At 41.5% G+C, this 25,667-nt stretch overlaps 1 protein-coding gene across 1 annotated transcript in view, besides 1 other annotated feature; it reads right to left on the bottom strand.

The window, feature by feature from the left end:
* Pzl (Piezo-like) overlaps positions 1-25,667 on the bottom strand; it is a gene marked incomplete at its 3' end in the record, with an annotated part of 709,421 nt that overhangs the window by 376,694 nt on the left and 307,060 nt on the right. Inside the window, 1 exon segment of the mRNA NM_001316564.1 lies at positions 10,058-10,374. Coding sequence (NP_001303493.1) covers positions 10,058-10,374 — 317 coding nt within the window.
* Positions 12,484-13,587: a mobile genetic element.

The raw sequence follows: 25,667 nt of genomic DNA on the forward strand, positions 1-25,667 counted from the left end.
AACACACATAAGCTACTGAAGTCATACCTATATAACAGAGTGTTTGCAATAAGATGCGATACAAGCACCTCACGCGATTGCGCAATCGAAGCTGGAGTGCCGCAAGGCAGTGTACTGGGTCCAATCTTATACACCCTGTATACGGCGGATTTCCCCATAGACTACAATCTAACAACCTCCACGTTCGCTGATGATACCGCGATACTCAGTCGCTCCAAATGCCCAATAAAAGCCACGGCACTCCTATCCCGACACTTAACATCTGTAGAACGATGGCTTGCCGACTGGAGAATTTCAATAAATGTTCAAAAATGCAAGCAGGTTACCTTTACCTTAAACAAACAAACATGCCCACCACTGGTCTTGAATAACATATGCATTCCACAAGCCGACGAGGTAACATATCTGGGTGTTCATCTGGACAGGCGGCTCACTTGGCGCAAACATATAGAAGCCAAATCGAAACATCTTAAACTTAAAGCAAGGAACCTCCACTGGCTCATAAATGCTCGCTCTCCACTTAGTCTGGAGTTCAAAGCTCTTCTATACAACTCCGTCTTAAAACCTATCTGGACTTATGGCTCCGAGCTGTGGGGCAACGCATCCAGAAGTAACATAGACAATATTCAGCGAGCACAGTCAAGAATTCTGAGAATTATCACTGGAGCGCCGTGGTACCTTCGGAACGAAAACATACACAGAGACCTAAAAATCAAATTAGTAATCGAAGTAATAGCTGAGAAAAAAACGAAGTATAACGAAAAGCTGACCACCCATACAAATCCCCTCGCAAGAAAACTAATCCGAGTATGCAGTCAAAGCCGGCTGCACCGCAACGACCTCCCAGCCCAGCAATAAACTTATTAGGGCATTAATGAAAAAAAAAACTATCACTAAGTGAAAGTTAATTAAGTTAGATTAAGATTTGAACACTTATTGTTAGTCTCTTAACACAAAGAGAAGATTCAATAAATAATAAAAAATTAAAAAAAAAAAAAAAAAAAAAAAAATTAAATACAAAGTTCGAGTTGAATGTAGGCAGCCTGGCTAGCGTTTCGACGGCCTCTCGTAAACTCAGCGCATTCCGCTGCAGTCACACGCGCAGCGTATGCGGAACTAAGAGCGATTTACAGGCTTGAGTTCTCAGATCGATAAATTCTTCCATTCCAATCCTACAGCGTATCCTTGCACGTTGCATACAAACAATAATAAATAAATAAATAATTAAAAGTAAAACGTATTGGTTTCCATTCTTTTATTCAGGGGTCCCTCCAAGAGTAAAAACCCTCTAGACGGCGCGTTGCTTGAAATTATAGCTACCAGATCCGCTTAGACCAAATCCTGTCATTACGGGAAATAGTTGAGCGGGAATACGACAAAGTTTCAAGATCAGCTCTTCACGAAGAAGGTAGTGGAAGCGTGCATCTCAAGGGGATGCAATCTTCCGCCATGCGCAACAGAAATCTTTGATGGAGATTATATGCTCTGGCCCATACTCTGTGATCTATTTACAGCTATCTAAGCTAACTATTCCCTTCTAACTCCAGTCGAAAAATTTTTTCACTTGAACGTGAAAACTAGCGGCGAAGCTCACGCCATCGTTAGCAAATCTCCGCTTACAAATGATGGGTTCAAACCGCATGGTTAGCGCTTCAAAATCGTTTTGAAAACAAGCGACTATTAGTAAAAAGCCAATTGAAACCCCTTTACAAACTTCCTACCATAGGAAACGAATCAGAAACGATCTTAAAGGATCTTCAGAGCTCGATTGAAGGGTGTTTGATTGCCCTGGAACACCCCCAGTCCGCACAGAAAAATGGGATTGCATTTTGATTTTTTTGGATTCGTCCAAGTTCGCAAAGGTTACTCTCTCATTATGGGAGCAGTCCGTGAGCAACAAGTCCGAAATCCCTGCCAGGGACGAGATCTAGTTAGGCTTTGTCTCCGTTTTCTCCAAATGACTCAACCGTAAAGAACATCATACATTAAGCAGAGGCGATTACGCCTCAATTGTTTAGCTAGAAGACTTAATCTTTGATAGTGCACGAGCAGACACAACTATTGTACGTGCAATACGCTGCTTCATAAAGAAAATCCTTCTACTTCCTTAAGCGCAGCTCTGGCTCACAATCTTGAACCGCCCATTTCGAACAGGTCGAAATCACGGGGCTTCACCAAGTCTCGGAAAGAATTTGCCACTTTCAGATGGGCACTCCGGCGAAACCAATGCTTAAAATCGACACGACTGCATTGGTGCTGCTCAATCTCGCCGGAAATCTGCCGACGACTACAATCGGATCAACTATTTTTCCAGCCTTCGTAGACCTTTAAAGAGGTTTCGGATATTCTTCCTCCGTCCTCCTACCAGGCTTGAAACCAAACTCATAAGATCCATTTCGGGACCATTTTCGAGTGGATTTTAACTGGCCCAGAATCGGAACCTACCATGGAAACAGTTCTCACAAATTTTTGGGCGATAGAGGATCTTCCATGTAGGGTAGTAAAAGAGTCTGTAGTAGTAGTAGTAGTAATTGTATATAAGTATAATAGTATAAGCCCCATTGCCATATTAGAATGTAAGAACTAATTATAAGAACTAATTGTAAGAACTAATTATACACACGTGCTGAATAAATAAAGAGTCAGTCGTCGTTGTTAGCTGTCACGGGGTGCACACTAAAGCTCAGAAGTGGTTGAGCCGGAACAATGTTTTGGAAACCAAATGATACGCAAAAATGTAACTATTCAAGGCGGCGATGTGCAAAGACTAGGAAATGAGTTGAAAATATTTTTTTTCTCTCTTTATTTAAAATCTATCTTAATTAAAAATTAACTTAACAGAGGCAGTAGTTATCCATTAATCCCTACTACATACCCTACTCTGTAACGAACACACTCATAGAGCGTTGTCCACCTCAACACACTCTGTCTACTATTTTGACCGGCATGCTCAGGGAAAATGGGCGTGGGTTTTGTGTTGAGATGATTGTGTGTCACAGCTACAATACTGTAGACAGAGATACGATAGATGCAAAACGATAACCAAACGGTTAAGAACCAGACAAGAAAGTGTACCTAATGAAGATGAGGTCCAGATGTTATTGGCCTTATTCTATACCCACCCTACCTGTGAAATCCATTCGGACTCCACCCATTTACAACCGCTGCTTTACATACCCTTTGGTATGTACCCTTTGGTATGCATGAAAATCTTTCATCCCGCAATAAACTGATGATCACTTAAGTGTTGAACTTTTTCACAGCTTTTAAAAAGGTAAATTTGGAAAAGTGATCCAGAATAATCAATATACCAATGTTGCCGGATTTCAATCTGGGAAATGGGCCGATAAAATCAAGATAAAGTCTTTAAAAATTTTTATCGCTTTGCACTTGTACTCCCATTGGTGGTTTTAAAGAACGATTGGGATATTTAGTGGTCTGACACGTCTCGCAATTTCGAATGTACTCACGAACGTTGATAACCATGTTTGGCCAGTAAAAACGGCGTCTAATACGCTCTAAGCATTTAGCCATTCCACAATGTGCAGATGTTGGTTGATCATGAGCCGAACTCATTACGCTATGACGCAACGACAGCAATCGTCTGGTGAAACGTCAGTACAATTGGGGGATGATGCACGATGATAAATATAATCATCAATGACTTGAAAATCAGGTAATTTTAGAGACACTAATTTATCTCTGAGAGCAGAGTACTCTTCCGATTGAAATGCACTGGAAGATAAATCAATTTCGGGATGGATTTCAAGGTCTATTGCAGCAATATCGTCAACATCCTCGAACGATCGAGACAAAGCGTCCGCAACCACATTTTCTGTTCCCTTGCGATGCTCGATTTCGAAGGAATAACCCTGAAGTTTGATAGCCCATCTTGCCAATCTCCCGCTTAAATCTGAATGGTTCATTAGCCATCGAAGACTTCAGTGGTCGGTGACTACTTTGAAACTATGACCGTCAATGTACATTCTGAACTTCTTAACTGCCAGAACTACAGCCATGCATTCGAGTTCTGTAACTGTATAGTTACGTTGGGCTTTATTCAGCTTCTTAGACATGAATGCTATCGGACGTTTACAACCGGAATCATCACATTGAGCTAGAACTGCACCCACCACTCCATGTAGTGAAGCATCACACTGCAGGATAAATGGTTTGTCATAATTGGGATGAATGAGACAAGGAGCAGAGCATAACTTGTCTTTGATATTGTCAAAAGCTTCTTGAGCATGATCGTTCCAACTGAAGGATTTGCCACGCAACAGTTCTGTAAAATTGAAAATGACTGTGTAGTAATTAGATATGAATCGCTGGCACCAAACAGTCATACCAAGAAATCGTCTTAGTTGTTTTCGGTCTTTGGAACCGGAAATTCGCTCACAGCAGCGATTTTGTTTCGATTTACTTGTAGTGTGGGCGAAGGCACCAGGTAACCGAGATAGTCTACTGTTTTCAGGCAGATGGTCTTCGAAATTGTTTGACAAAACCAGCAAATCGTCGAGGTAGACTAATACGTGCGATTTTAATTGATAGGATATAACGAGGTCCATCAAACGGCAGAATGCCAAAAGGCATTCTCTTGAACTGATAAAGGGGCCTTTTTAGAACGGTGAAAGCAGTCTTGGCACGGGATTCTTGATCTAAACAGATCTGCCAAAAGGCATCTTTGAGGTCAATTTCGGAAATGCAATGTACCGGTGGAATACGACTTAGCAGTCTATCCATAATTGGGATTGGGTATGCGTCCTTTACTCTGACTGCATTTAGTTTTCTTGCATCGCGACAAAATCGCACCTTGCCTGGTTTGATATGCAAGGTAACTGGAGATGACCAAGGCGATGAAGTTGCCTCTTCAATGACATCCATCTTAATCATGCGATGGATTTCTATACACAAAAGAAATCGTTGTTTGATTGGTTTCGCATTGGATGTATCGATATTGTGCTCTATCAGGTTAGTCAATCTTAAGCCCTCGTTCTCGAACGATGGGAAAAAGTCTATTACTTTCTGCAATTTTGATTTTTGTGAATTAGACAATCGTACGCGAGTAGAGTCTTCTTCGGGTTCAAAGTTGATTTCGTTGATCGAAACTGTTTGCTTAATAGAAATTCCAAACGTATACCAGAAATCCATTCCGCATATTACGCTTTGCTTTATGGAAGGAACTATTAAGAATTCGAAGTTATTATCAACTGAGTTGTAAGTAAAGGGAATTTGAATAGTGCCTGCAACATTTTGCCTTTGGCCATCAGCAGTGTGAAAGGTCGAATATCGTTCTTATTGTGAACGATTGATGAAATCGTAAAACGGTTGAATGATCGTTTACGAATCCAAAATTTGCGAATTCGCCTTGATGATCGATGTTTTCGATGATGAAGTAAATTTCCCCTAAAAATTTGCAATTTACGATTTGCATACAATTGCAAATGATATGGATTAAAAGTTTGGGTTAATGTTACGTCAGGTTGAGTTGAAGGCCGAATGGAATGAACATCATTTGCCACAGAACTTGGTTCTGTTTGTATTTTCGAGGCTAACGGCGGACATCCGTTTTGTTCGCACAACGAATTTCCTGCTGGGAGTTTTCCGATGCCGATTTACATTTTGCGCAGTTGGGCTTATACACCTCCGGTGTTCCGCAACCATAACAAAAAATACGGCGTGTCTTAAGGCAATTCTGGTAACCGTGACCTGATTCATCGCAGATCAAGCACTTAATGTTCTCAAAAGTCCTAACGACACAAATCTCGTCCTCGACATCCTGTACTTCCTCAGACTGATCTTCGGAATCATCTTCATGCAGAATTTAACAAACAAAACAAAGCGTTAACAAAACGCTTGCTTGTGTTCGGACGTTGGATTCGCTTTGGAATCTGCAATGGAAAGCATTGCATCCAAAAAGTCATAAAAATTTTCTGTGCTACCCTGTTTGCGGCGACGCATAGCAATTTTAATTTAACGATCAGATTTCTGATCTTGATATCTTTCCTTTAAACGCCGGCATAACACGTTCCAATTCATGTTATCCACCGATCTATGAACACGCCAATAAAATGCTAACGCCGGTCCTGCAAACAGTAAATTAGCGAATTGGGAAAGAAGTTCGAAGTTTCCGTTCAGGCTTTGCGAAGTGAGACAATTTACGCGGTAAATAAAATCCTCAATGGCAACGTCGTTGGCTGAACCGCTGAATTTAATACGCCATTTTGATATAATGTTGGAAATCCTATCAGGTCTATCCAAAGAAAGATCACTTCGATCGCTACGAAAGTCTGGTGAAGTCCGAGCATGTGAATTGTTATTTCTTTCTGAGTTTATTTCGGGAACGTCTCGGCCGACATTATTTTGTATGTCTTGCTGCAGCTCACTCTGTCCATTATTTACAAGTGTGGATTTATTCAATTGAGTGAACGCCATAGTGATTTGTTCTGTCACTGATTGTAGCATGCCTGCTTGAAAGGCCTGCATTGAACTTTGGACTATTTGCTGAACCTGGTCTTCTGTCACAATTCTGGAATCTGAACCATCCCCGATACAAATTTCCTGTTGAAAATTTGGATCAGACTTCTCATTCTGTTTGGCTGTATTCCGAGAACCTGAACGGGTCATCATCTTGTTACCTTGAGATTTAGTTGACAAAGGCAAATGAGATCCTAACTCGGATTGAGAACATGGCTGGCCACATATGGGGCATTTGTCATGGTTCTTAAGGTAATTGTCAAGGCAATGTTTGTGAAAAGAATGTTTACAACGGGTTTCAACCAAATCCAGATTACGTACTGGCCCGTTGCAGATGGTGCATGTCACCGACGCATCAGTCTCTACGCCAACTAAATTTTCATTACTTCGCATCATCATTTTCGAAGCTTCTAGAATACAAACTGGTGAATATATGAAGTCTAACAATTCCTCTCGTTAGAACAAGAAAAATAAGCAATAAGATCAAACGATTAATAGTAGGCAAAAACGGTAAGATCCAACGATCACAGATAAGCGAAAAAAGATAATGAGTAAGCGCTAAGATCCAACGATCAACGCTAAGCGACAAAAAGATAAAAGTGAAGCGACCAAAAACAGTAAATGCGGGTCTTACCTTGAATAGCAAAGCAGTAGGTTGTATAATTAAATAGGTACGAGAAGTTAACGGGGTGTGCATACAGAGTTGTAAAATAAATGTCATTCATTTATTTATGAACTCTTACCACTTAGAAGAGTAACTAGCCAAATCTATCCAGCTAGAAAAATCTTGATCCTAAATGATAAGAAGGTAATTTTTGAATAGTGAAATCCTGGTATAGAACCGACTTTAAATCAGAACTATAATTCCTAAAAATCAATTACTCAAATTAAAATGTTTTTTTAACAATAATGTTCGATTATTACCGAACTGATGGAAAAAAAAACATATAAAAGCATAACATTTCCTCCGGTATGGCTCCGGAACTCTCCAAAAACCATAAATTCCAGGACGGAATATGAAATACCTAACTGAAACTAAAAGTGGATGGGAAGCTCGGCTGTCAAACGACAAGTGCCTAATCAGGCATCGGTCGGGCCCCACGTTGGGCGCCAACTATATCTGTAACGAACACACTCACACTGAGCGTTGTCCATCTCAACACAAAACCCACGCCCATTTTCCCTGAGCATGCCGGTCAAAATAGTAGACAGAGTGTGTTGAGGTGGACAACGCTCAGTGTGAGTGTGTTCGATACATGTTTAAACGTTTATTGCCGGGGTTGGGCACTTCCTTAATAGCTTATCGCGTTCCATTCCTGACCCCTGAGGACAATGTTTATGAAAGGCTTGATGTTGTTTTGCAATGCTTCTGGGAGGTAGATAGTTGTCAGGACCCAATAGTTCAGTTAAAGAAGGATCAGTATTCTGCATTCATGAAGGAGTATTTGGACCTTGGGCATATGTCTCTTGTTCCTTCATCCCTGGTTAGTTCTTGCCGCTACTCCTTACCTTATCACTGTGTCATGAAAGAAGATAGCTCCCCAACTAAGCTTCGAATCGTCTTTGGCAGATCAGCGTTAATTTCTTACTCTCTTAATGATATGTATATATCGGGTCTAGATGACTAGCCCAAGATGTTTCACACATTAATCCAGCTTCGTTCGCACCCTGTTGCCATTACAGGGGACATCTGAAAGATGTATAGTTTTAAAGGATGTACCCCAGGATGACAAGGAATTCTTCTTGAAATTTGATGATGGGAGTGACATCACCAAAACTTTGGGACTCGCTTGGGATCCTATCTCTGATCATCCGCTGTTCTCATTTGCTGTTCTGCAGTCATCATCGACCCCATGTAGACGATCTGTACTATCCACAATTGCGAGGTTTTATGCTTCGTTAGGCCTGGTTAGTCCCGTAATCGCAAAGTATAAAATCTTTTTGCAACAGCTCTGTAAGAAAAAGTTATGTTGGGATGAAAGACTCCCAGAGGCTCAAAATACGAAGCTCGATATTTGCTGCCGCTTTGGAAGGATATGTCGCGTTGGATTCTGGAATTTTGTATTGGACTCAAATTCAGATCTCGAAATTCATGGCTTTTGCGATGCTAGCCTTGAGGCTTACGTACCCAAAGGAGAACCGCGTTCCAGCCGGTTACTTTGTTTAAAGTCTCGTGTTGTTTCAATAAAAATAATTAGAGGTCCTAAGCTGAAACTAGGTGGTGCAGATCTCTTAGCAAGATTTATGCATTAGGTAGCTAGCCTGAATACATTTAATGACCGGTATTACTGTTGGTGCGACTCGACTGTGGAGTTTTCCTGGATTCGTGTTGAACCTTCGAGATTCAACATTTTGGTGGCTAATGGGATTGCGTTAATTAAGGAGTTGACAAGTTCCATGGTTTGGAAGTATGTTCCTACGGCCTTAAATCCAGCGGAAATTCTTCCCATAGGTGCTCTTCCCTTTGAGCTCTGCGAGTTTTCGGTCTGGATGCATGGACAATCATTTCTAATCGGGTCAGAAAAAGATTGGCCATCTGCTAGTATCGTGAACTTCGTCGAAGTGTATTGTTGCTTGCAAGCTTGCAAACTTCTTTACTTCGCTGCAGCGTGTATTCGCTTATATCTACAAGTTTTTCAATAGAGTTCGGCATCCTGGTCTCACGGTATGCTATGAACTATGCTACGCATAGTTCAGCACACTCATCTATGGGAGGACATACTGATTCCCCATTCACTTCTCAAGCTTCTCTCTCGCCTTTCCTGGATTAGTTCGGACTTCTTCGAGTGGACGGGCCTAATTTTGTAGGTGCCAGAAACGACCTACTGAAACTAAAGCAGCTGTTCCTTACCAGTGATCACCAGAAGTCGTTGCAGGATTTTTGTCTATCTGAAAATATCGACTGGCATTTCATCCCTTCACGTTCCCCCGGTCTTTGGAAGCGGCGGTCAAAACGGCCAAGTACCATTGTTATCGAGCTGTGACTCCTTTAGTTCTGGCATTCGTTGAACTGAGGTGTCTTACTTCAGCAGAGTTCCAAATGGCGAACTTAAAGGCCCGGTCTGTCGGTGAACGACATGAGGTGGCCCCTAGCGAAAGTGCTTCAGCTGATACCCGGCTGAGATGGTGTCTCTCGAGTTGCCGTACTGAAAATATCATCAGGAGAGACAAGACTTGCAGTAAACAAATTGTGTCTGTTGCCCCTTAAGGACTTTGTTGAAAGTCTGACTTCCAACGGGGGGAGCATGTCGGGTTATGCAGGCACCATTAAACAAAACCAATTATAATAGTTAATCAATCATTGATTTCCTCTTGAGATTTTATTTTGTCATTTATCTAAGCAAGCGTTTGCATACAGTCCTATCTTTATCATCGGTATGCAGAGGGTTGGGAGAGACGAACTCTCTCAGCTATGGAGTCAGTCGTTTACATGATTACAAAAGTTTGACCCTTTCGCTGTCAAACTAAACTACAAAACCTAAGAATTAAATTTGAAAAATGAGTTTTGTTATTTCAAAGGCTAATGAAAAAGCTCATTGGCTCATTTGAGCGTAGAAATGGTTGGAGTGGTATAACTTACAGATTGACGCATTTGTCGAGCGCGTACATCTTCTTTTTCCAAGAAATCATATTCCTCATAAACATCTAAATCATCATCGTCGTCCAATTCATTAAACATATAATAATCTCCTGTGCGAACAGCATGTGGGTGAAGGCTTAAGTCCCGCCGTCTCGGTTTTAGGGAACGACTAAAATATGTGTCTCTTTCAGCTTGTTTGATTGTTGTTAAAAACTCATTATTCAATGTTTTGAGCTTCGATTTTTCTTCTGCCCTATAGTGCACATGAATAATGCTGCTAGGAGGCTTATGAGGCTGGAAGTCCAATCCTGTAGCTTCTGCAAAAAACATTACCGTTAATTATTTTGGAATGTCAAATAAAACAAGAGAGAATGATATAGTCGAGTTTCCCGACCATCAGATACCCGTTATTCAGCTTGCGTGAATGCGAACGAATTGCATAATTTTTCTGGGATATCGAAAGATATTGGGGAATGAAATGATAAACATTTTAAAATTGTACCAAAGCGTGGGCCGGGTAGTTTTGGCGCTAGAGTGCTCATAGCATTGGCTTTTTGTAAGCAATGAAGGTAATTTTATTATAATTATTATTATGTTTTCTTTGTATTATAAAATAAAAAAAGAGAAATTTGCCGATTGCTCAGATATTCACTATCGTGCCAAAAACTGTTTTGGCTACTGTGTGTATAAAAATAATCTATAAACATATATTTGAATTAATTTTTTTTTTATTATTTTTATTTATTACTTATTATTAACATATATATTATTTTAAAATACATATGTACATACATACATATATTTTTTCTAACACATATTACAAAAATGTATCGTCAGATCTGGGTCGACCTGAAGTATACCCTTTTTCAAAGAATTCTGTTCCGAAATAAGGAAGGAGATATCCGAGTCTTCGAATTGTAAACAGCTACTTACGGAGTAAGCTGCGCCTAATTCCTCGTCATTCGAGTACAGCAACAGCTGGCAGAGACGTCCCGGCCGAGCACCTCTTTCATAGAGAGTTCCTGAATATCGATGTCGAAAGCGAGTTAACATGCCCCCTCTCTCCGACCACAGGGAAACAACACCGATCCAGCAAACGAAAAAACGAAGACATGCAAAAAATTAAGCGAAGATTCGCCAATACGAACACGAACGAAGACAGTTTTTGAGGAAAACAGACAACTTTAGTAATAAAGAGCATTCTCATATCATACCCTAAACTGCTCAGTTGTTGTTTTTTTTGAAGCTTTCCTCCCTCGGCCACAGGATTGTAATTGGCGCAGCCGGACTGCGGACAAGGGATTAACAATGCCCACTAAAGGGGTGATGAACATGTGACGGCAGTGGTTGTGGGGATTTTATTAGTGAGAGGTGAAATAAAAAAAAATTAGATAAAGCGTTATTGAAACATAATGACGTGCAAGTGCAAATAAAACAAAAGAAACGAACAAAATCAAGTACAAATTGCTTCACAGGCGACCGTATATGTGTACATCAATCGCTAATAAGGCACCGGGATCGCCTGTGCGGACAATTTACAACAATTATACGAACAAGTTGCTGTGTGTGATGACCGTATATGTGTACGTCAATCGCTGATAAGGCACCGGGATCATCCATACACCCTAACTCATAAAATGACACCAATTAAAAATGGTAAATTAATAAAAAAAAAAAAACAAAATTTTTCTTCCATGTCAAACTACTGTGTGTGGTGAACGTTTGTGTGTGTCGGAGAGCGCTTGGTCTGCCTATTTCGGAGAGTATTGGTATGTTTTTTGGATCATTCATAAGAATAGTAATTTCATCACTATGGTAATATTACTTTATTATTATATTATATTATTATTATTTGTGAATTTGGACATCGGTCGTCTCCAAGACAACGGGATCTTGTGGTTGTGTGATTAACGACCGAATATGTGTACATCAATCGCTGATAAGGAACCGGGATCTTTTCACTCATCAATTTACATAAATACAAACTTATTTAACAAATAAATACATAAATATAGAACTCGCTGCGCGGGACGTGAATGTGGACATCAGTCGCCTCCAAGGCAACGGGATCTCATGCATAGTGGGTTATAAAAATAAATATGAGTTGTGTGATTAATGACCGATGATGTGTACAACAATCGCTGTTAAGGCACCGGGATCGTTTTCACTTATCAATTTACATGAACACAAAATTATTAAAATATAAATAATAATAATAAATAAAAAATAAAATTAAAATTTGTACACAGTGATACGGTTTCCTTCGGCAAAATCAAGTAAGCATTTACATATGCCTTTGTGTTGCGTCACTTGTAAAACCCTTGCGACGTTGCACATCACTGTACATTGGCTGCCGCCAAAAGCTGGTGTCGCGCCAGAATGGCGGCGCGGCGCTTGACGCCTTGTTCGCTTGTACACTGTTGAGTCAAAGACCCTAGAATAACAAGATGCGTAACGCCATACGATTTTTTGGCACACGATTTTTTCGCCGTGGCTCTAGAGGTGGCTCCAGGATCTCTCGAATTTTTATTAGAGAGCGAGAGAGCGGAGAGCGCTACAGCGAACAGCTCTTTTCAACGCACAAAGTGATAGCAGAAAACTGTATGTGTGCACAAGTATGCTCATGCATTGTAAATTTGGCAAAATATGCCCTTCACCTTAGAAGTTCTTTGACTTTAAATCTATATTATTTTTGATCAATTGGCACCATGGGAAAAATTCATGTTTTGCATTGCCTTAACGTTATTATTATTTGAAAATAGATTAGAAATAGCCAAATCTATGTACATATTATCACAAAAATAAATTTCAAAAATGACTTTATATAAGAATATTTGTCATTAGAGTATTCATCTTGCGGCGTGTGAAAAATTAATAAGGCAATGATTGTTGAGTGCTTGTGTCCGTACTTCGTGCTTCAAGATATGAACAAAGCAAAGACACTAGAATAATTCTAGTGTCTTTGATATGACTTTTGCAATAAACAGTTATCACATTTAATTATTTAGTATATTTATTAAGTCATTTGACTTAATATGATGTAACATTAACATTAAAAGTGTTTGAAAAAAATATTTCGCTTTTAAAAAATTGTCAGATGAGAGACAAATTAGAATTAAACATAAATATAAATGTGTAAACGGTAGCTAATTCGAGCGGCGATTTTAACAAACAAATTTAAAAAGCTTTAAAATTATAATAGTCAGGGCGCGAATTTTTAAAAATTATTTTATTTTATCATATTGCTACGAAATTGACAAGAACTACCGTAATATGTACAATGTAAATTCGTTTCTTCGATCAGAATTGATTTCGTCCCGAAAATCGTCTTCTAGCACAACACGCACACATATACGCGTTCTCGTCTCTTGTTTTTACTCACACAAGCAAGCAAATTCTATTTTTAGATTTCTTATGCTCTCAACGGGAGCGAGCGGAAAGAGAGCAATTTTTGAAGTCACTAAAAAATTGACTGCATAGTGCCAAACCAATGTATGGCCGTTACGCATCTTGTTATTCTAGTGTCTTTGGTTGAGTTCTGTTGAATTCGGTTGAATTCTTTTTGCACACCACGCACTGCGAAAAAAAAGACCCACCCAATTAATTCAAGAAAAATAATAACTGTTGTCACATATTCACTAACCTATAAAAAAATACACTCTATTGAATACCTATTTAAATGATGTATTACAGTTAAAGTCGAAAAAAAAAAAAACTACAAACGTGGATGGAAGCACAGCAGCACTACACGAACGACATACAATTAACACTAAGCACCGGGAAACAAGGATAAGAAGAAACTGCGTAACGGACACACATACAGGTTTTCTTTTGTTTTGGTAAGAATACACACATAATACATATTCAAACATAGATACATATACATAATATCACAATATATAATACAATATATTACTACATTAATATACAAAGGAAAGCAAAACAAACCAAACAAACACCCAAAATATAATATATATAATATATAATAATATACGTAAATTACCTTACCTATATTATTACACATACCATAACCACACCCCAATACATATACATAGCATCACAGAATGTAATACAATATATTACTACATTGATATACAAACGAAAACAAAACAAGCCAAAATTGTCCCTACACAAAAACATATTATTAATATACCTAACATATTATTATGCAAACCATAACCATACCCCAATATATAATTATTCACTATTATTTGCAAACAAAAATACAGATTTCTTCCAAATACACGTAAATGTTAGGGAAAAAAGCCAACATTAGAAATACAGTTAGGGGCAGATTAGGGCTAAGAAGCGGATCTACTCGATCTGTGGTAAGGGAAGCGGCAGGAACAAAAGAGAAAGACCAGTCGGTTCAATCCGAAGACAATAATCCCACCAACGCTATGGATTCCGGTAACGCCACAGGGCCAATAAGTCCTACCGTTAATTCACCAACAAACACAAATCTGAACCTTCAACAACTACTAACCCTTGTACATCAACTTCCAACCTACGAAGGCCCACCTGAAAATCTTGATAGATCATAGATTGATAGACTGTTCGTAGACAGAGAAGATCAGCTCCTTTTGTTAGCCTCATCAGTAGACCAAACAACAGGCGGACAGTACTCACTTGGAACTATCCGTGACAAAATTAAAGGCAGGGCAGACGAAGCACTGAATGTCTGCAATGCACTCCTAAGTTGGGATGACATCAAAACAAACCGCAAGCGACTATACTCTAGCAAGAAAACAGAAGAAAATGAAGCGATTAAATGTCACTCGCCAGAGAAGAAGACTCTAGTGGACACTCTCTCGCGGCCAAACGTGACACATACGATAGATTCTGCCCAAATACATTCCTAACTGGATTAAAGGACCCACATAGGTCAGCCATTAGGAATCAAAGGCCAGAGACAATCGAGAAAGCATACGAGTACGAACAGATTGAATTAAATTTCTCTAGAAGCCTGAACAAACATCAAGAAAACCGACGACACTATAGCCCATTTCACAGGAATCACCCATACGCAAAAGGACAACCAACCAATAGCGACTACAACAGTCGCTACATACCAAGACAACAGAACTATAATAATGGCAACAACGCTCGTCATGTACCACGATAAGATAACACTAGTAACAACAATGATAGCCGCTTTATACAGAGACAACAAAACTTTAACAACAATAATAATAGATGCTTCACAAGTCAACATAATTCCCATTACGATAGTAATGGTCGACAAGACAGAGAAACTCTGGGCAGGAACCCCTTCCACAATAATGACCAACCAAATCAGACCCTAAGTCACCAGAATAGGAACAACCATAACCCAAGTGCTCCCCTATGTAACATCAACGATGATGCAAATTTTCCCGCCATCCCAATCCTCACATGGGCAAAGCCTGTAGGCACATTACATAACCTGCCACAAAATACCGAAATGATACTTCCGCTCCCAGTAAACTTCATGCAGGGAGATTTCATATATGAAACCACCAATTTGGATAATCAAGTATCCATAACAGGCGGTTTATACACCGCAAACGCAGGACCCGCTTATTTCGAAGCCTGCAATAACTCAGATCAGATCCAAACACTTTACCTCGAGGAACCGTTACAGGCACAAGAGTTCTCTTCGCGAATCCACCTATACTTAAACTGCATGTCCGCGGCAACAAATACAGAACGACCGGACGACCAACAATTAAACATTCTGACGGAACACCTCAACAGCGATGAAAAACAATACATACTCAAACTATGCAAGTCATTCAAAAGATTTTTTTACAACGAAAACAACCAACTAACGTTCTCTAACGCCGTCAAACACTCTATACCAACAACAGATAATATACCGATTGTACAACAAGGCGAAGTTCGAAAGCAAATTTCAAACATGCTCGAACAAAACATCATAAAAAACGGCCATTCCCCCGTACCTAAGAAAAGTGACATCATAGGCGAAAAAAAGTGGCGCTTGGTAATCGATTTTCGGAAATTAAAGGAGAAGACTGTCTCTGATAGATACCCTATCCCAAACATTGCAGATATACTAGACAGCATAGGAAAGACCATGTATTTCAAATGAACCCACGCGACGCGAGCACGACGGCATTCACCGTCGAAAATGGGCATTACGAGTTCAGGAGAATGCCCTTCGGTCTCAATGACGCCCCTGTCACGTTCCAACGCGTAATAGACAATGTTTTAGGTGACTTAGTCGGTAACGTCTGTCTCGTCTATCTCGATGACATAATAGTATTCTCCCCCTCACTCCAAAAACATATAGCAGATATTAAATCTGTTTTCACAAAACTCCAAAACGCAAACCTAAAAATCCAACCAAGCAAGTTTAGCTTCTGAAGGAAAGAAATCGACTTCCTGGGACATATCGTAAGCCAGGAAGGATTCAAACCAAACCCACTTAAGATTCAACCTATCAAGGACTTCCCCTGCCCAAAGACAACCAGGGAAATTAAATAATTTTTAGGGCTATTAGGGTATTACAGAAAAGTCATAAAGGACTTTGCGAAAATAAGTAGACCCATAACGAGATAGTTAAAAGGGAAGAAATATATAATAATAGACGATGAATTTAAACAAGCATTCGAAACGTCAAAAGATCTTCTTTGTAATGATCCCATACCCTGATTTCAATAAACTGTTCACGTTGACCACAGACGCAAGTAATTATGCGATAGGCTCTGTGCTGTCACAAGGTCCAGACACTAGTGTCTTTCGCTAGCTGGACACTATCGGACATCCGCTATTCTACGATAGAGAAAGAAATGCTAGCTATCATTTGGTATGTAGGTCACTTCAGACCATACCTCTTTGGGCGTAGATTCAAAATAGTCACAGACCATAAGCCATTAATCTGGCTAGAAAATCTGAAAGGTCAGAATCCAAAACTACTTCGATAGAAAACTATCCTGGCCGCTTACTACTACGAAGTCGTATACAAAAAAGGGTCGCAAAACTTAGTTGCTGACGCACTCAGCAGAATTGAGCCAAACTTGAACATAAACGAAGACACACAAATTTTACCAATCGTTTCGCAACCACTATATCACTTCAATTGCCAAAAATATTCTGTACCGGATCAAAAACCCTAAGACAGGTAGAAATACCATTTATCCATGAATAAAGACACATAATCACAGAACCCGTGCATACTTTCGACTCCGTTACAAATACCCTTCAAACAATCCTGAAACCGAATAAAACAGTCGCTATTTTACACCGGACGACATTTTCAAAATAATAGAAGAGTCCTATAATAACTATTTGTTTTGACAATTATTTATACAAAATTGTCCGCTGCAATATATGGCTAACCGAAATTACGAATCCTAATGATCAGGATAACGAAATTCGTGCGTACCACTTAAATACTAATAGGGGGATAGATGAAACGTATAACCTTTTGAAAAGGGACATATTTTCCGCATTTAAAAGACATTATCACAAAAATTATATAAAATTGTAATACCTGCCTAACCCTAAAATACGATAGACACCCCCATAGACCATTGATGCAAGCCCCAACCGCCCCAGAGGGACCATTGGCAACTGTACATATAGACATATATTTCATTAATAATACTTGTAACCTCACAATTATCGATAAATTCACCAAGCTAGAGCAAGCCTATCCCCTTAGCAATAGAAATTCAATAAAAGTCGCCGATGCCCTATTACAATTCCTAAGTCACTATGGCGCACCAAAGAAAATAATTTTCGACCAGGGCGCGGAATTTTTGGGCAGTCTATTCAACGACCTCTTAACTCAATTCCAAATAACAGCTCATACAACTTCATTTCAACAAACAACGGGCAATGCTTCAGCCGAGAGACTGAACTCCACCTTATCACCACGATTTCCTTAAGAAATTAAACGAATTTAGAAAAGACATATATCCAAAAGTACAGGAAAATTTATGCGCGACCGCAGAAAGAAGATTGGCTAAATTAAACAAGGACAGAGAGACACCAGTACAAGTCGAGCCTTATGATACAATATTTACAAAAGAAAACCGTAGAAACAAGATAACACCGAGATTTTCACTACACAAAGTAGATAGAGACAAAGGTGTCACTTTCCTAACAACTAAAGGTCAAAAGTTACACAAACAAAAAATTAGAAAAACAGTTAAGAAAACAGTGGCAGGAACATATGATAGATAAGCACAATTTAATAAATATATTATTATCAAACTAAGTAACATAAAAGCCCACATTAACAAGAAATAACACTTATTCATTATAAAGTAGGAATATTTTCAATATGGACACTCTGATTATGTAACAAAGTAGTCGATAGCCATTAGCCAGTAAAGTAAAAATTAACTCTAAACTGTCATTTCATAAGAAACAAATAATACAAATAATAATTCCTGGGGGGGGGGGGGGGAAGAGAAGTTAACATGCCCCCTCTCTCCGACCACAGGGAAAAAACACCGATCCAGCAAACGAAAAAACGGAGACGAGCAAAAAATTAAACGAAGATCGCCAATACAAACCCGAACGAAAACATTTTGAGGGAAACAGACAACTTTTGTAATAAAAGAGCATTCTCATTTCATACCCTTGGAAGCTTCATTGTTTTTTTTGGAAGCTTTCCTTCCTCGGCCACAGTATTGTAACTAGCGCGGTCAAGACGCTCGGAATTCGGTGGAGGCCAAAGTCCGACCAATTCTATTTCGTCCCTTCTGAAATAGCTTTGGAACCCTCCTATACAAACGATTTTGTCCCAAATCGCTCGGTTATTTTATCCTGCCGGGTGACTCGCTCCGTTCCTCATCATCATCATGAAGGAGATATGGTTGCAGGACTTAGGCTGGGACGATAAGCCTTCCACCGAAATGAGTCAGAGGCAATCGTTCTTAGATGAGATCCGCGAGCCTGAGGTAACCGTAGAGCATCACGGATTCAGTGACTCGTCTGGAGCGGCTATCTACATCCGCGTCGAGATGGGGCAAATGATCTGCTTACAGCAAAAACACGAGTGGCTCCGGTGAAAACCGTATCCCTTCCCCGGCTAGAGCTCTGTGGTGCATGTGCTGTCCGAAATGATGACAGCAATCCTACCGCACATGCCAACCGCCAGTTTAGATATCCGCTGCTGGAAAGATTCCACTACGAGTATTGTTTAAGCCTGGTTAGGAAATCCTGCTTGCAACTGGACCACGTCTTGATGGACTACTCCAATACGCAACAGCGCCTGGTAATTTCGCACGTACGCATTATGATATTATATCATCAAATTGCTTTAGGAAAGCAAAACTAAGATTTGGTAAGACAGTAATTTCGATTTGCCTTTTCAGCGCACAACATTTTTGATATATTTTCTTAATACTTTAACAAACAATTTTTTCAGCGCACAACAATTTTTATATATTTCCTTGTATTAAAAGTATTTTACAAACAAATTTATTAATGAATTTGAAACAGAAAATCTTTTCTTGTATAAAGTATACAAATTTTTTCTTATATTCTTAATGTTTGTATATGTTTTTGTGTAAATTTATCTATATAGATATTTATGTATGTGTGTATCAGTGTTTTATGGCTGTGAAGCATTGCTTCGCGAGGACGATCAAGATTCGCTTACCCATGAACCGTCCTGACTCTCTCAGCTCTCCTGAGCTCGGTTGTTACCGCTTGCCATTCCACCTCCCCCTGCAGCATATATGTGACTAGATTATCCGCTTTCAGTCTGCTGCCAAGTACGGTTTCCAGGGATCTCCTTTCGCTGGCATATTTTTCGCACGAGAAGAGAACGTGCTCTGGGGTTTCGCTCCGTCCACTTCAGCACCATGGGCATCCAGCCGCCTCCTCGTGGCCAAAGGCTGCGAAAGCAACCGTGCCCAATGATCAGCTGCGTTATACTTAACGCTATTTCGTTGGGGAACTCTGCAGCATCATGTCCCGCGGGCCCGCATCTGAAGCAACACTGGCTTCTGTCTACGGCGATGCTACAGTGGACCGCTAAGTGGCCTTCCTTCAGACATTTGAAGTATCTTTGGCGGGGCTCAAGTTCCTTGATCGACATTGGGACCACCATTTACACGCTTGATCGGAGCGGATCCGCCAGATTGGCTCTAGCTCATATTACCGCAGACTTCCCTCCATACTGCGTTTGTCGGAGGCGCTGGGGTCCTGCTGCCTTCTGGTGGTCTGATCGCTGAATTTTCTGCGCGGACAGCGCCGTGCGTTCCTTTGGTTTGGGACCATCCTTGCCCTTGCTCGGTTCTTCGTAGCTGAAGGGGCGCTTAGGGTGAGCTGTTGGCTAGCATCGGTTCTTGCGGTGCGTCCGACATGCAAATTTTTCGCTTCCGGCAGCCTTGCGCGCAGCTTCAGTTGGAGCTTCTTTAATCTGGCGAATGAGTTTTTCATTGCAAATGAGTTTTTCATTGCGAATGAGTTTTTCATTGCCAGATTAATACTCCGCACCCCGTTGTGGTTGTGGGCGCAGGCCACGTAGCCGCCCACCTTGAGTCAGACGCGCCGTGGCCATAAGGGCTGGGTGAGCAGTATAAAGTTGCGGCGGTGGTTGATATACCGCCTCAGCTCTGTCGCCAGGGCCCCTGACTTAAAGTGTGCCGCCTAGGCAAGGGGGTTGGCTATTGGTCTGCTCCTTGACTTTTTACACTCTTGTTCTGCTTCTTTTGCTCGCTTATGGATCTATCTGCGGGTTTCCATGGGATGTTGCCAAGGATAACCGTCAGTTCACCGCTACGACCGGTGAACCGATCGTTAGGCGATTTACGTAGCTGGCAGCTTTTGTCAGCGAGTGCCTTCACCGATAAAACTCCACCTGTGCCTCATGCATCCGACCAGCGCTACCAGACTGGGGTGCTTTAGCCGGTAACCAGCACTGCTTTCCCAGCTGGCTGCGAGATCAGCTGGCGTGACCGGCAAGTATATGTCGAAGAGTCATCAGGACGCTCTTTTTCCTCTTCACTATTCTCGTTGTTGCATAACGTTTTTTAGCGCGTGAGCGAGGCATGTCTCTTCTGCTCAACGATCGATCACTCACTGACTCAATCTCTCTTCACAAAATCCGAATTACGTGTAGTTCTTAACTCTACACGCATTGCCAACACATTTTGGAGACCCACTCCAGTCCACATACATTAATACTAATGCACACCGCATCTGTACGCTTCCGTTATTCCTCCAGACATCTGCTTCCCCCCGCTCCTACCCGCGACCAGACTACGTTCGGCAGAAACTCTAACGGTTCTCTGCCGCGCATCAAGAAAAGGCGCCTGCATGGCGCGTGCCAAGCAGAAACGCGCAATTACTAGAAATGTCGTTACATTTAAATGATCTGCGACATATAAATTATATAAGTTCCAATAGGTCCAGAGTTATGTTATTTCCAGTAGGTCCAGAGATCTTCCTTCTTTCGCTGAGGTTCGTCTTAGACACTGTTTATGGAGATTATGTTGGAGGGCTTGACTTCGCCCCCTTAATTATTATCACTAGCCTTGTGGCGATAGCGATTTGATTGTAAATAAGAACAATTGTGTTTAACGGCAGTGAGCCGGAGCAAGCTGTGGTTTATTTCGTCACAAGATTTGAACTGAGTAGAAGACAATATTGAAACTAAGTTTACCCTCGAGCAATGCATCGCGCCGCCACAAGTCGGCAAGCCGACTCAGCATTTCTTGCAGCGTGAAGCAACACTCCCGATAGGAAGTGTCAGCTTTCCGCTGCCAGGCGTTCTTCGCGTGGAGCGCTGAACCCAATTCTGGCGCGTCAGCATTGTTCATACAAAGCTACTTAGTTGCTACGAAGCAATACATTGTTAGTTGTTAACTACTCCCCCCTCAAGTTTATGACCGTCCTCGGTCATGTTGAAAGTGTCGATGGTGCGCTGTATCTCCCTAGAGGCTCGTCTTCTCCTTAATGCCAGATAAAGGGCGAGAGAGCCAATCAAGCCGAAGTTTAGGACCACACCAGCCACGAACCAGAGTCTGGGCGAGCCTTCAGATTCCACATCATCCATAAGGTTTTGGATGGAATGTAGGTTTTCGTTACTCATCCGGTGTAGCAGAGGGATACTGAGCACAGGGTCGTGGCCGACGATGCTAAGTAGTGGTGAACGCACGATGCCTGGCTGCTTGCTTAGTGTTTTCCGTAGATTTACGAATTCAGAGCCGTTGATGGTTGCCGTTCGCTCGAAGGTTACCAGGTAGGTTCCCTCTATCAGTGTTTCGGGGCTGCCATCAGTGCTAACGTGAGCTGCGGCTTCGTTGATAATCACAACGCCGTCATCTACGGGGTTTATTTCTCGCAAGTGGCTGGGTTGAGTGTGACATTGAGCAGCGTTTCCAGCATGGAGTGAGCGCACGCAAGTTTCGCGCCGAGACCGCTCGCAGAACGTGAAGTGTGTGGTATCTGTGCATCCGGTGACCGCAAAGGTGTCATGTTCGCATTCGGCCAGAGTGTCTTCGTCGAGGCGCAAGATGGTGTGTTGGTGAGATACAGGGTAGACGGCGACTTTCTTGCAACTGAACTTGACTCTAGGATAGGCAATTAAAATATGAATGCTATTCTCGGACTGGAGGACCCTGATCTTAGATGCTTCTATTAAGCTGACAATTGGGGTATCCTGTTCTACAAGAGGCTTCAAGTCGGCATGATCAAGAATTGTGGGATTTATAATGTTTGATTTGGCCAAAGTAATAGTGAGAATTAAATTTTGAATTTCTGTAGACAGCATCCTATTTCTTGCCAGTAGTGCTTCATATAAGTGTGGAGTGTCAACCAAGTCGCCTTTACGGGCATTGATCACCTTATTGATGGTGTCAGTTAACTTATTTATCTGTTTCTGGGTTTCGGAGTTTATAGCTATCTGCCTGGAATTAGATTCTACTAGTTGGGCCTCTGTGATCTTAATTTTTAAGAGGTCCGTGGCATCGGGAGTACCCGCCACAACCTTTAAGGCTGTACCTAAGAAATCTAGACTCCTAGCTATCCTATGGTGGACTTTGAGAACGGACAACAAGGTTCTAAGATGGTCAGTATCGACCTCTAGCAACTTACGCATATGTGAATGGGGAAAGGACTCGGACAGTTTCTGTGTTTCATCTATCATACTAGCGTACTCGGAAAGGTTACTCGAATGTTTCAAGAGGTCACGCTGTTCAAACACCAGCACATCCCCATCTAACACAGGAATGTAGTTGGCATGCGAAAAGTCGGTGATCCGAGCATTCGCTACTACCAAGGATATGAACATCATGAGGGTGAACCTGGAAATTAAAGACAAGGTGATACTACAGTGCTCGGATTTTCCTTAACATAACTTACTACCTAACTGTAGAGGGAATGTCTACTTGAGGTTGTCCTTGTGGACCACCCTCCCCTTAATAAGAACAGACGTTCCCAGGTCTGCCTGCACTTTTTGCTCGGTGCATAGTGGAGTTAGCTTATTTCCTAACCTCTTGTTGTTTTTTACAAACACGTGTTCTCCCACCTCAAACACGCGGTTTTGTCGGGAAGGGTTGTTTCTTCCGATGCTGTCTTGCTGAGCCTTTACTAATCTTGCCTTGATTTCTAGGCAGCGCTCGTGGGCCCCTGGGTGAACCACCTCAATTGGTCTCTCACGAGTAACTGAGTGCACGGTTTTGTTATATTCTATCGTCGCCCTCAAGATTAGTTCTACTGTGTCATTCGTTTTTTTGTCCAACTTCAGGCACCTGGCGATTTCTGCCAATGTGCTGTGGAACCGTTCAACTTGGCCATTGGACGAGCTGTGGAGTGGGGGCGCATTTACTATGTCAATGCCGAAGCTGTTCTTGAGCATTGAGGTGACAGTTTCTGAGTTAAATGCGGGCTCATTGTCACAATAGACCGTTTTGATATTGGGGAACAGGTTAATGATCTGCAACAGGGGTGCTGTGATGTCCACTATTGTTCTAGACACCACTGGTTGCACTATTGCATATTTAGAAAATTTGTCAATACACGTCAGGAATAGCTTCCTGTCGGTTGAGAATATGTCAATATGCACCATCTCACCTGTATAGCTGGGTATGGGCGTTTCCCCGAGCTCTTGCTTTTTCGGGTGCCTGTCATACTTTGCTTGGGTGCAGACCCTACAATTAGCTACTACTTCTTTAGCTAAACTGCCCATTTTGGGAAAGTAATAATCCCGAAGGACTTGTTTAATGTTTTCTTGTGCGGCTCTGTGAGCACGGTTGTGCTCAGCAGTGACGATTTCGATCTGTTCGTTTTTGTCGGTTATGTCTAACACGACATTCTTACAGTGACGAAATTGGGTGGCTGGAAAGTGGGCAATGAGGTCGTGTTGGAAGTTTGCCAGAGTGGGCAGGTCGCAGTGAATAGCGTTCACGACGTCAGGGTTTACCACCTCCTTAAGTGTTTTTAATAGCCAACTTTTATCAGTAAAGCTGATCAAGTGGCGAGATTTGCTTCGAAAGAGCACCAGGTTCCGTTTGAGCGGAAAACGTGCTGCCTCCAGAATGATCTGGTTCCTGAAGCAATTTAACGGTTTGTCTGTTGTCTCGACCGTGTAGGTCAGGGAGAGCTCACTGTGAATGGTCGCAGCGTCTGATTGGGGTTCGTTTTGTAAGGCATTCAGATTCTGCCTAGAGAGGGCGTCTGCCACGAAATTTTCTTTGCCAGGTTTGTAGAAAACCTTGGCATTATGCTGGTCTATGTAAGATTTCCACCTCTTTATCTTGGCATTCGTGTTCCTGTCGGCAACAGCGAAAGTGAGGGGTTGATGGTCGGTAAATATATTAATCTCCCTAGAGCCATACAGGAAGTTCTGCAACTTGCCTAGGGCCCATACAATCGCCAGCAATTCCCTTTCGTTTGTGGCGTAGTTCTGCTCGGGCTGTTTAAGGGTACGCGATATCATGGTGATTGGCCTGCCCTCCTGGGATAGGACTGCACCGATACCACTTGCCGAAGCATCTGTAGTAAGGTCAAAAGGCTTTTTAAAGTCGGGGTATTTGAGTATGACATCCTCGGATGCTAGTATGTTTCGCAGCCTTTGGAACGCGTTGCGTTGAGTTTCATTAAACTCAACAGGAATTTTTTTAGACATGTGTTTGCTCACCGAACCATTTTCCCCTTTTAGGATATCGGTGATCGGGCGGGCTATGGCAGCAAAGTCTTTGATGAAGACTCTGTAGTAGCTGGCTAAACCAAGGAAGGACCTAACCTTGTAAACGCAGTCTGGTTCAGGGTACTCCTGAATGGCCTTCACCTTCTCTGGATCGGATTTAGTTCCGTCCTTACTGACAATAAAGCCGAGGTATTCTACACTCTCTTTAAAGAATCTAGTTTTCTCCTGGCTTACTCTCATGTTGGCATCGATCAGGCATTTTAGTACTGTATCGATGTGGCGGACATGGTCGGACTCGTTTTCAGAGAAAATTATGACGTCATCTACATAGACGTAACATATCTTCCCGATTTGCTCTCTAAGCACATCGTCTAGGGCTCTTTGAAAAATGCTGCTTGCATTTCTCAAGCCGAACGGTAGACGGCAAAACTCGTATTTACCACCATTCACCGAGAACGATGTCTTCTCGCGGTCGTGTTCCGCGAGGTAAATTTGATG

This window comes from Drosophila melanogaster, chromosome 3R, assembly GCF_000001215.4.
Source record: "Drosophila melanogaster chromosome 3R".
Lineage (NCBI taxonomy): Eukaryota > Metazoa > Arthropoda > Insecta > Diptera > Drosophilidae > Drosophila > Drosophila melanogaster.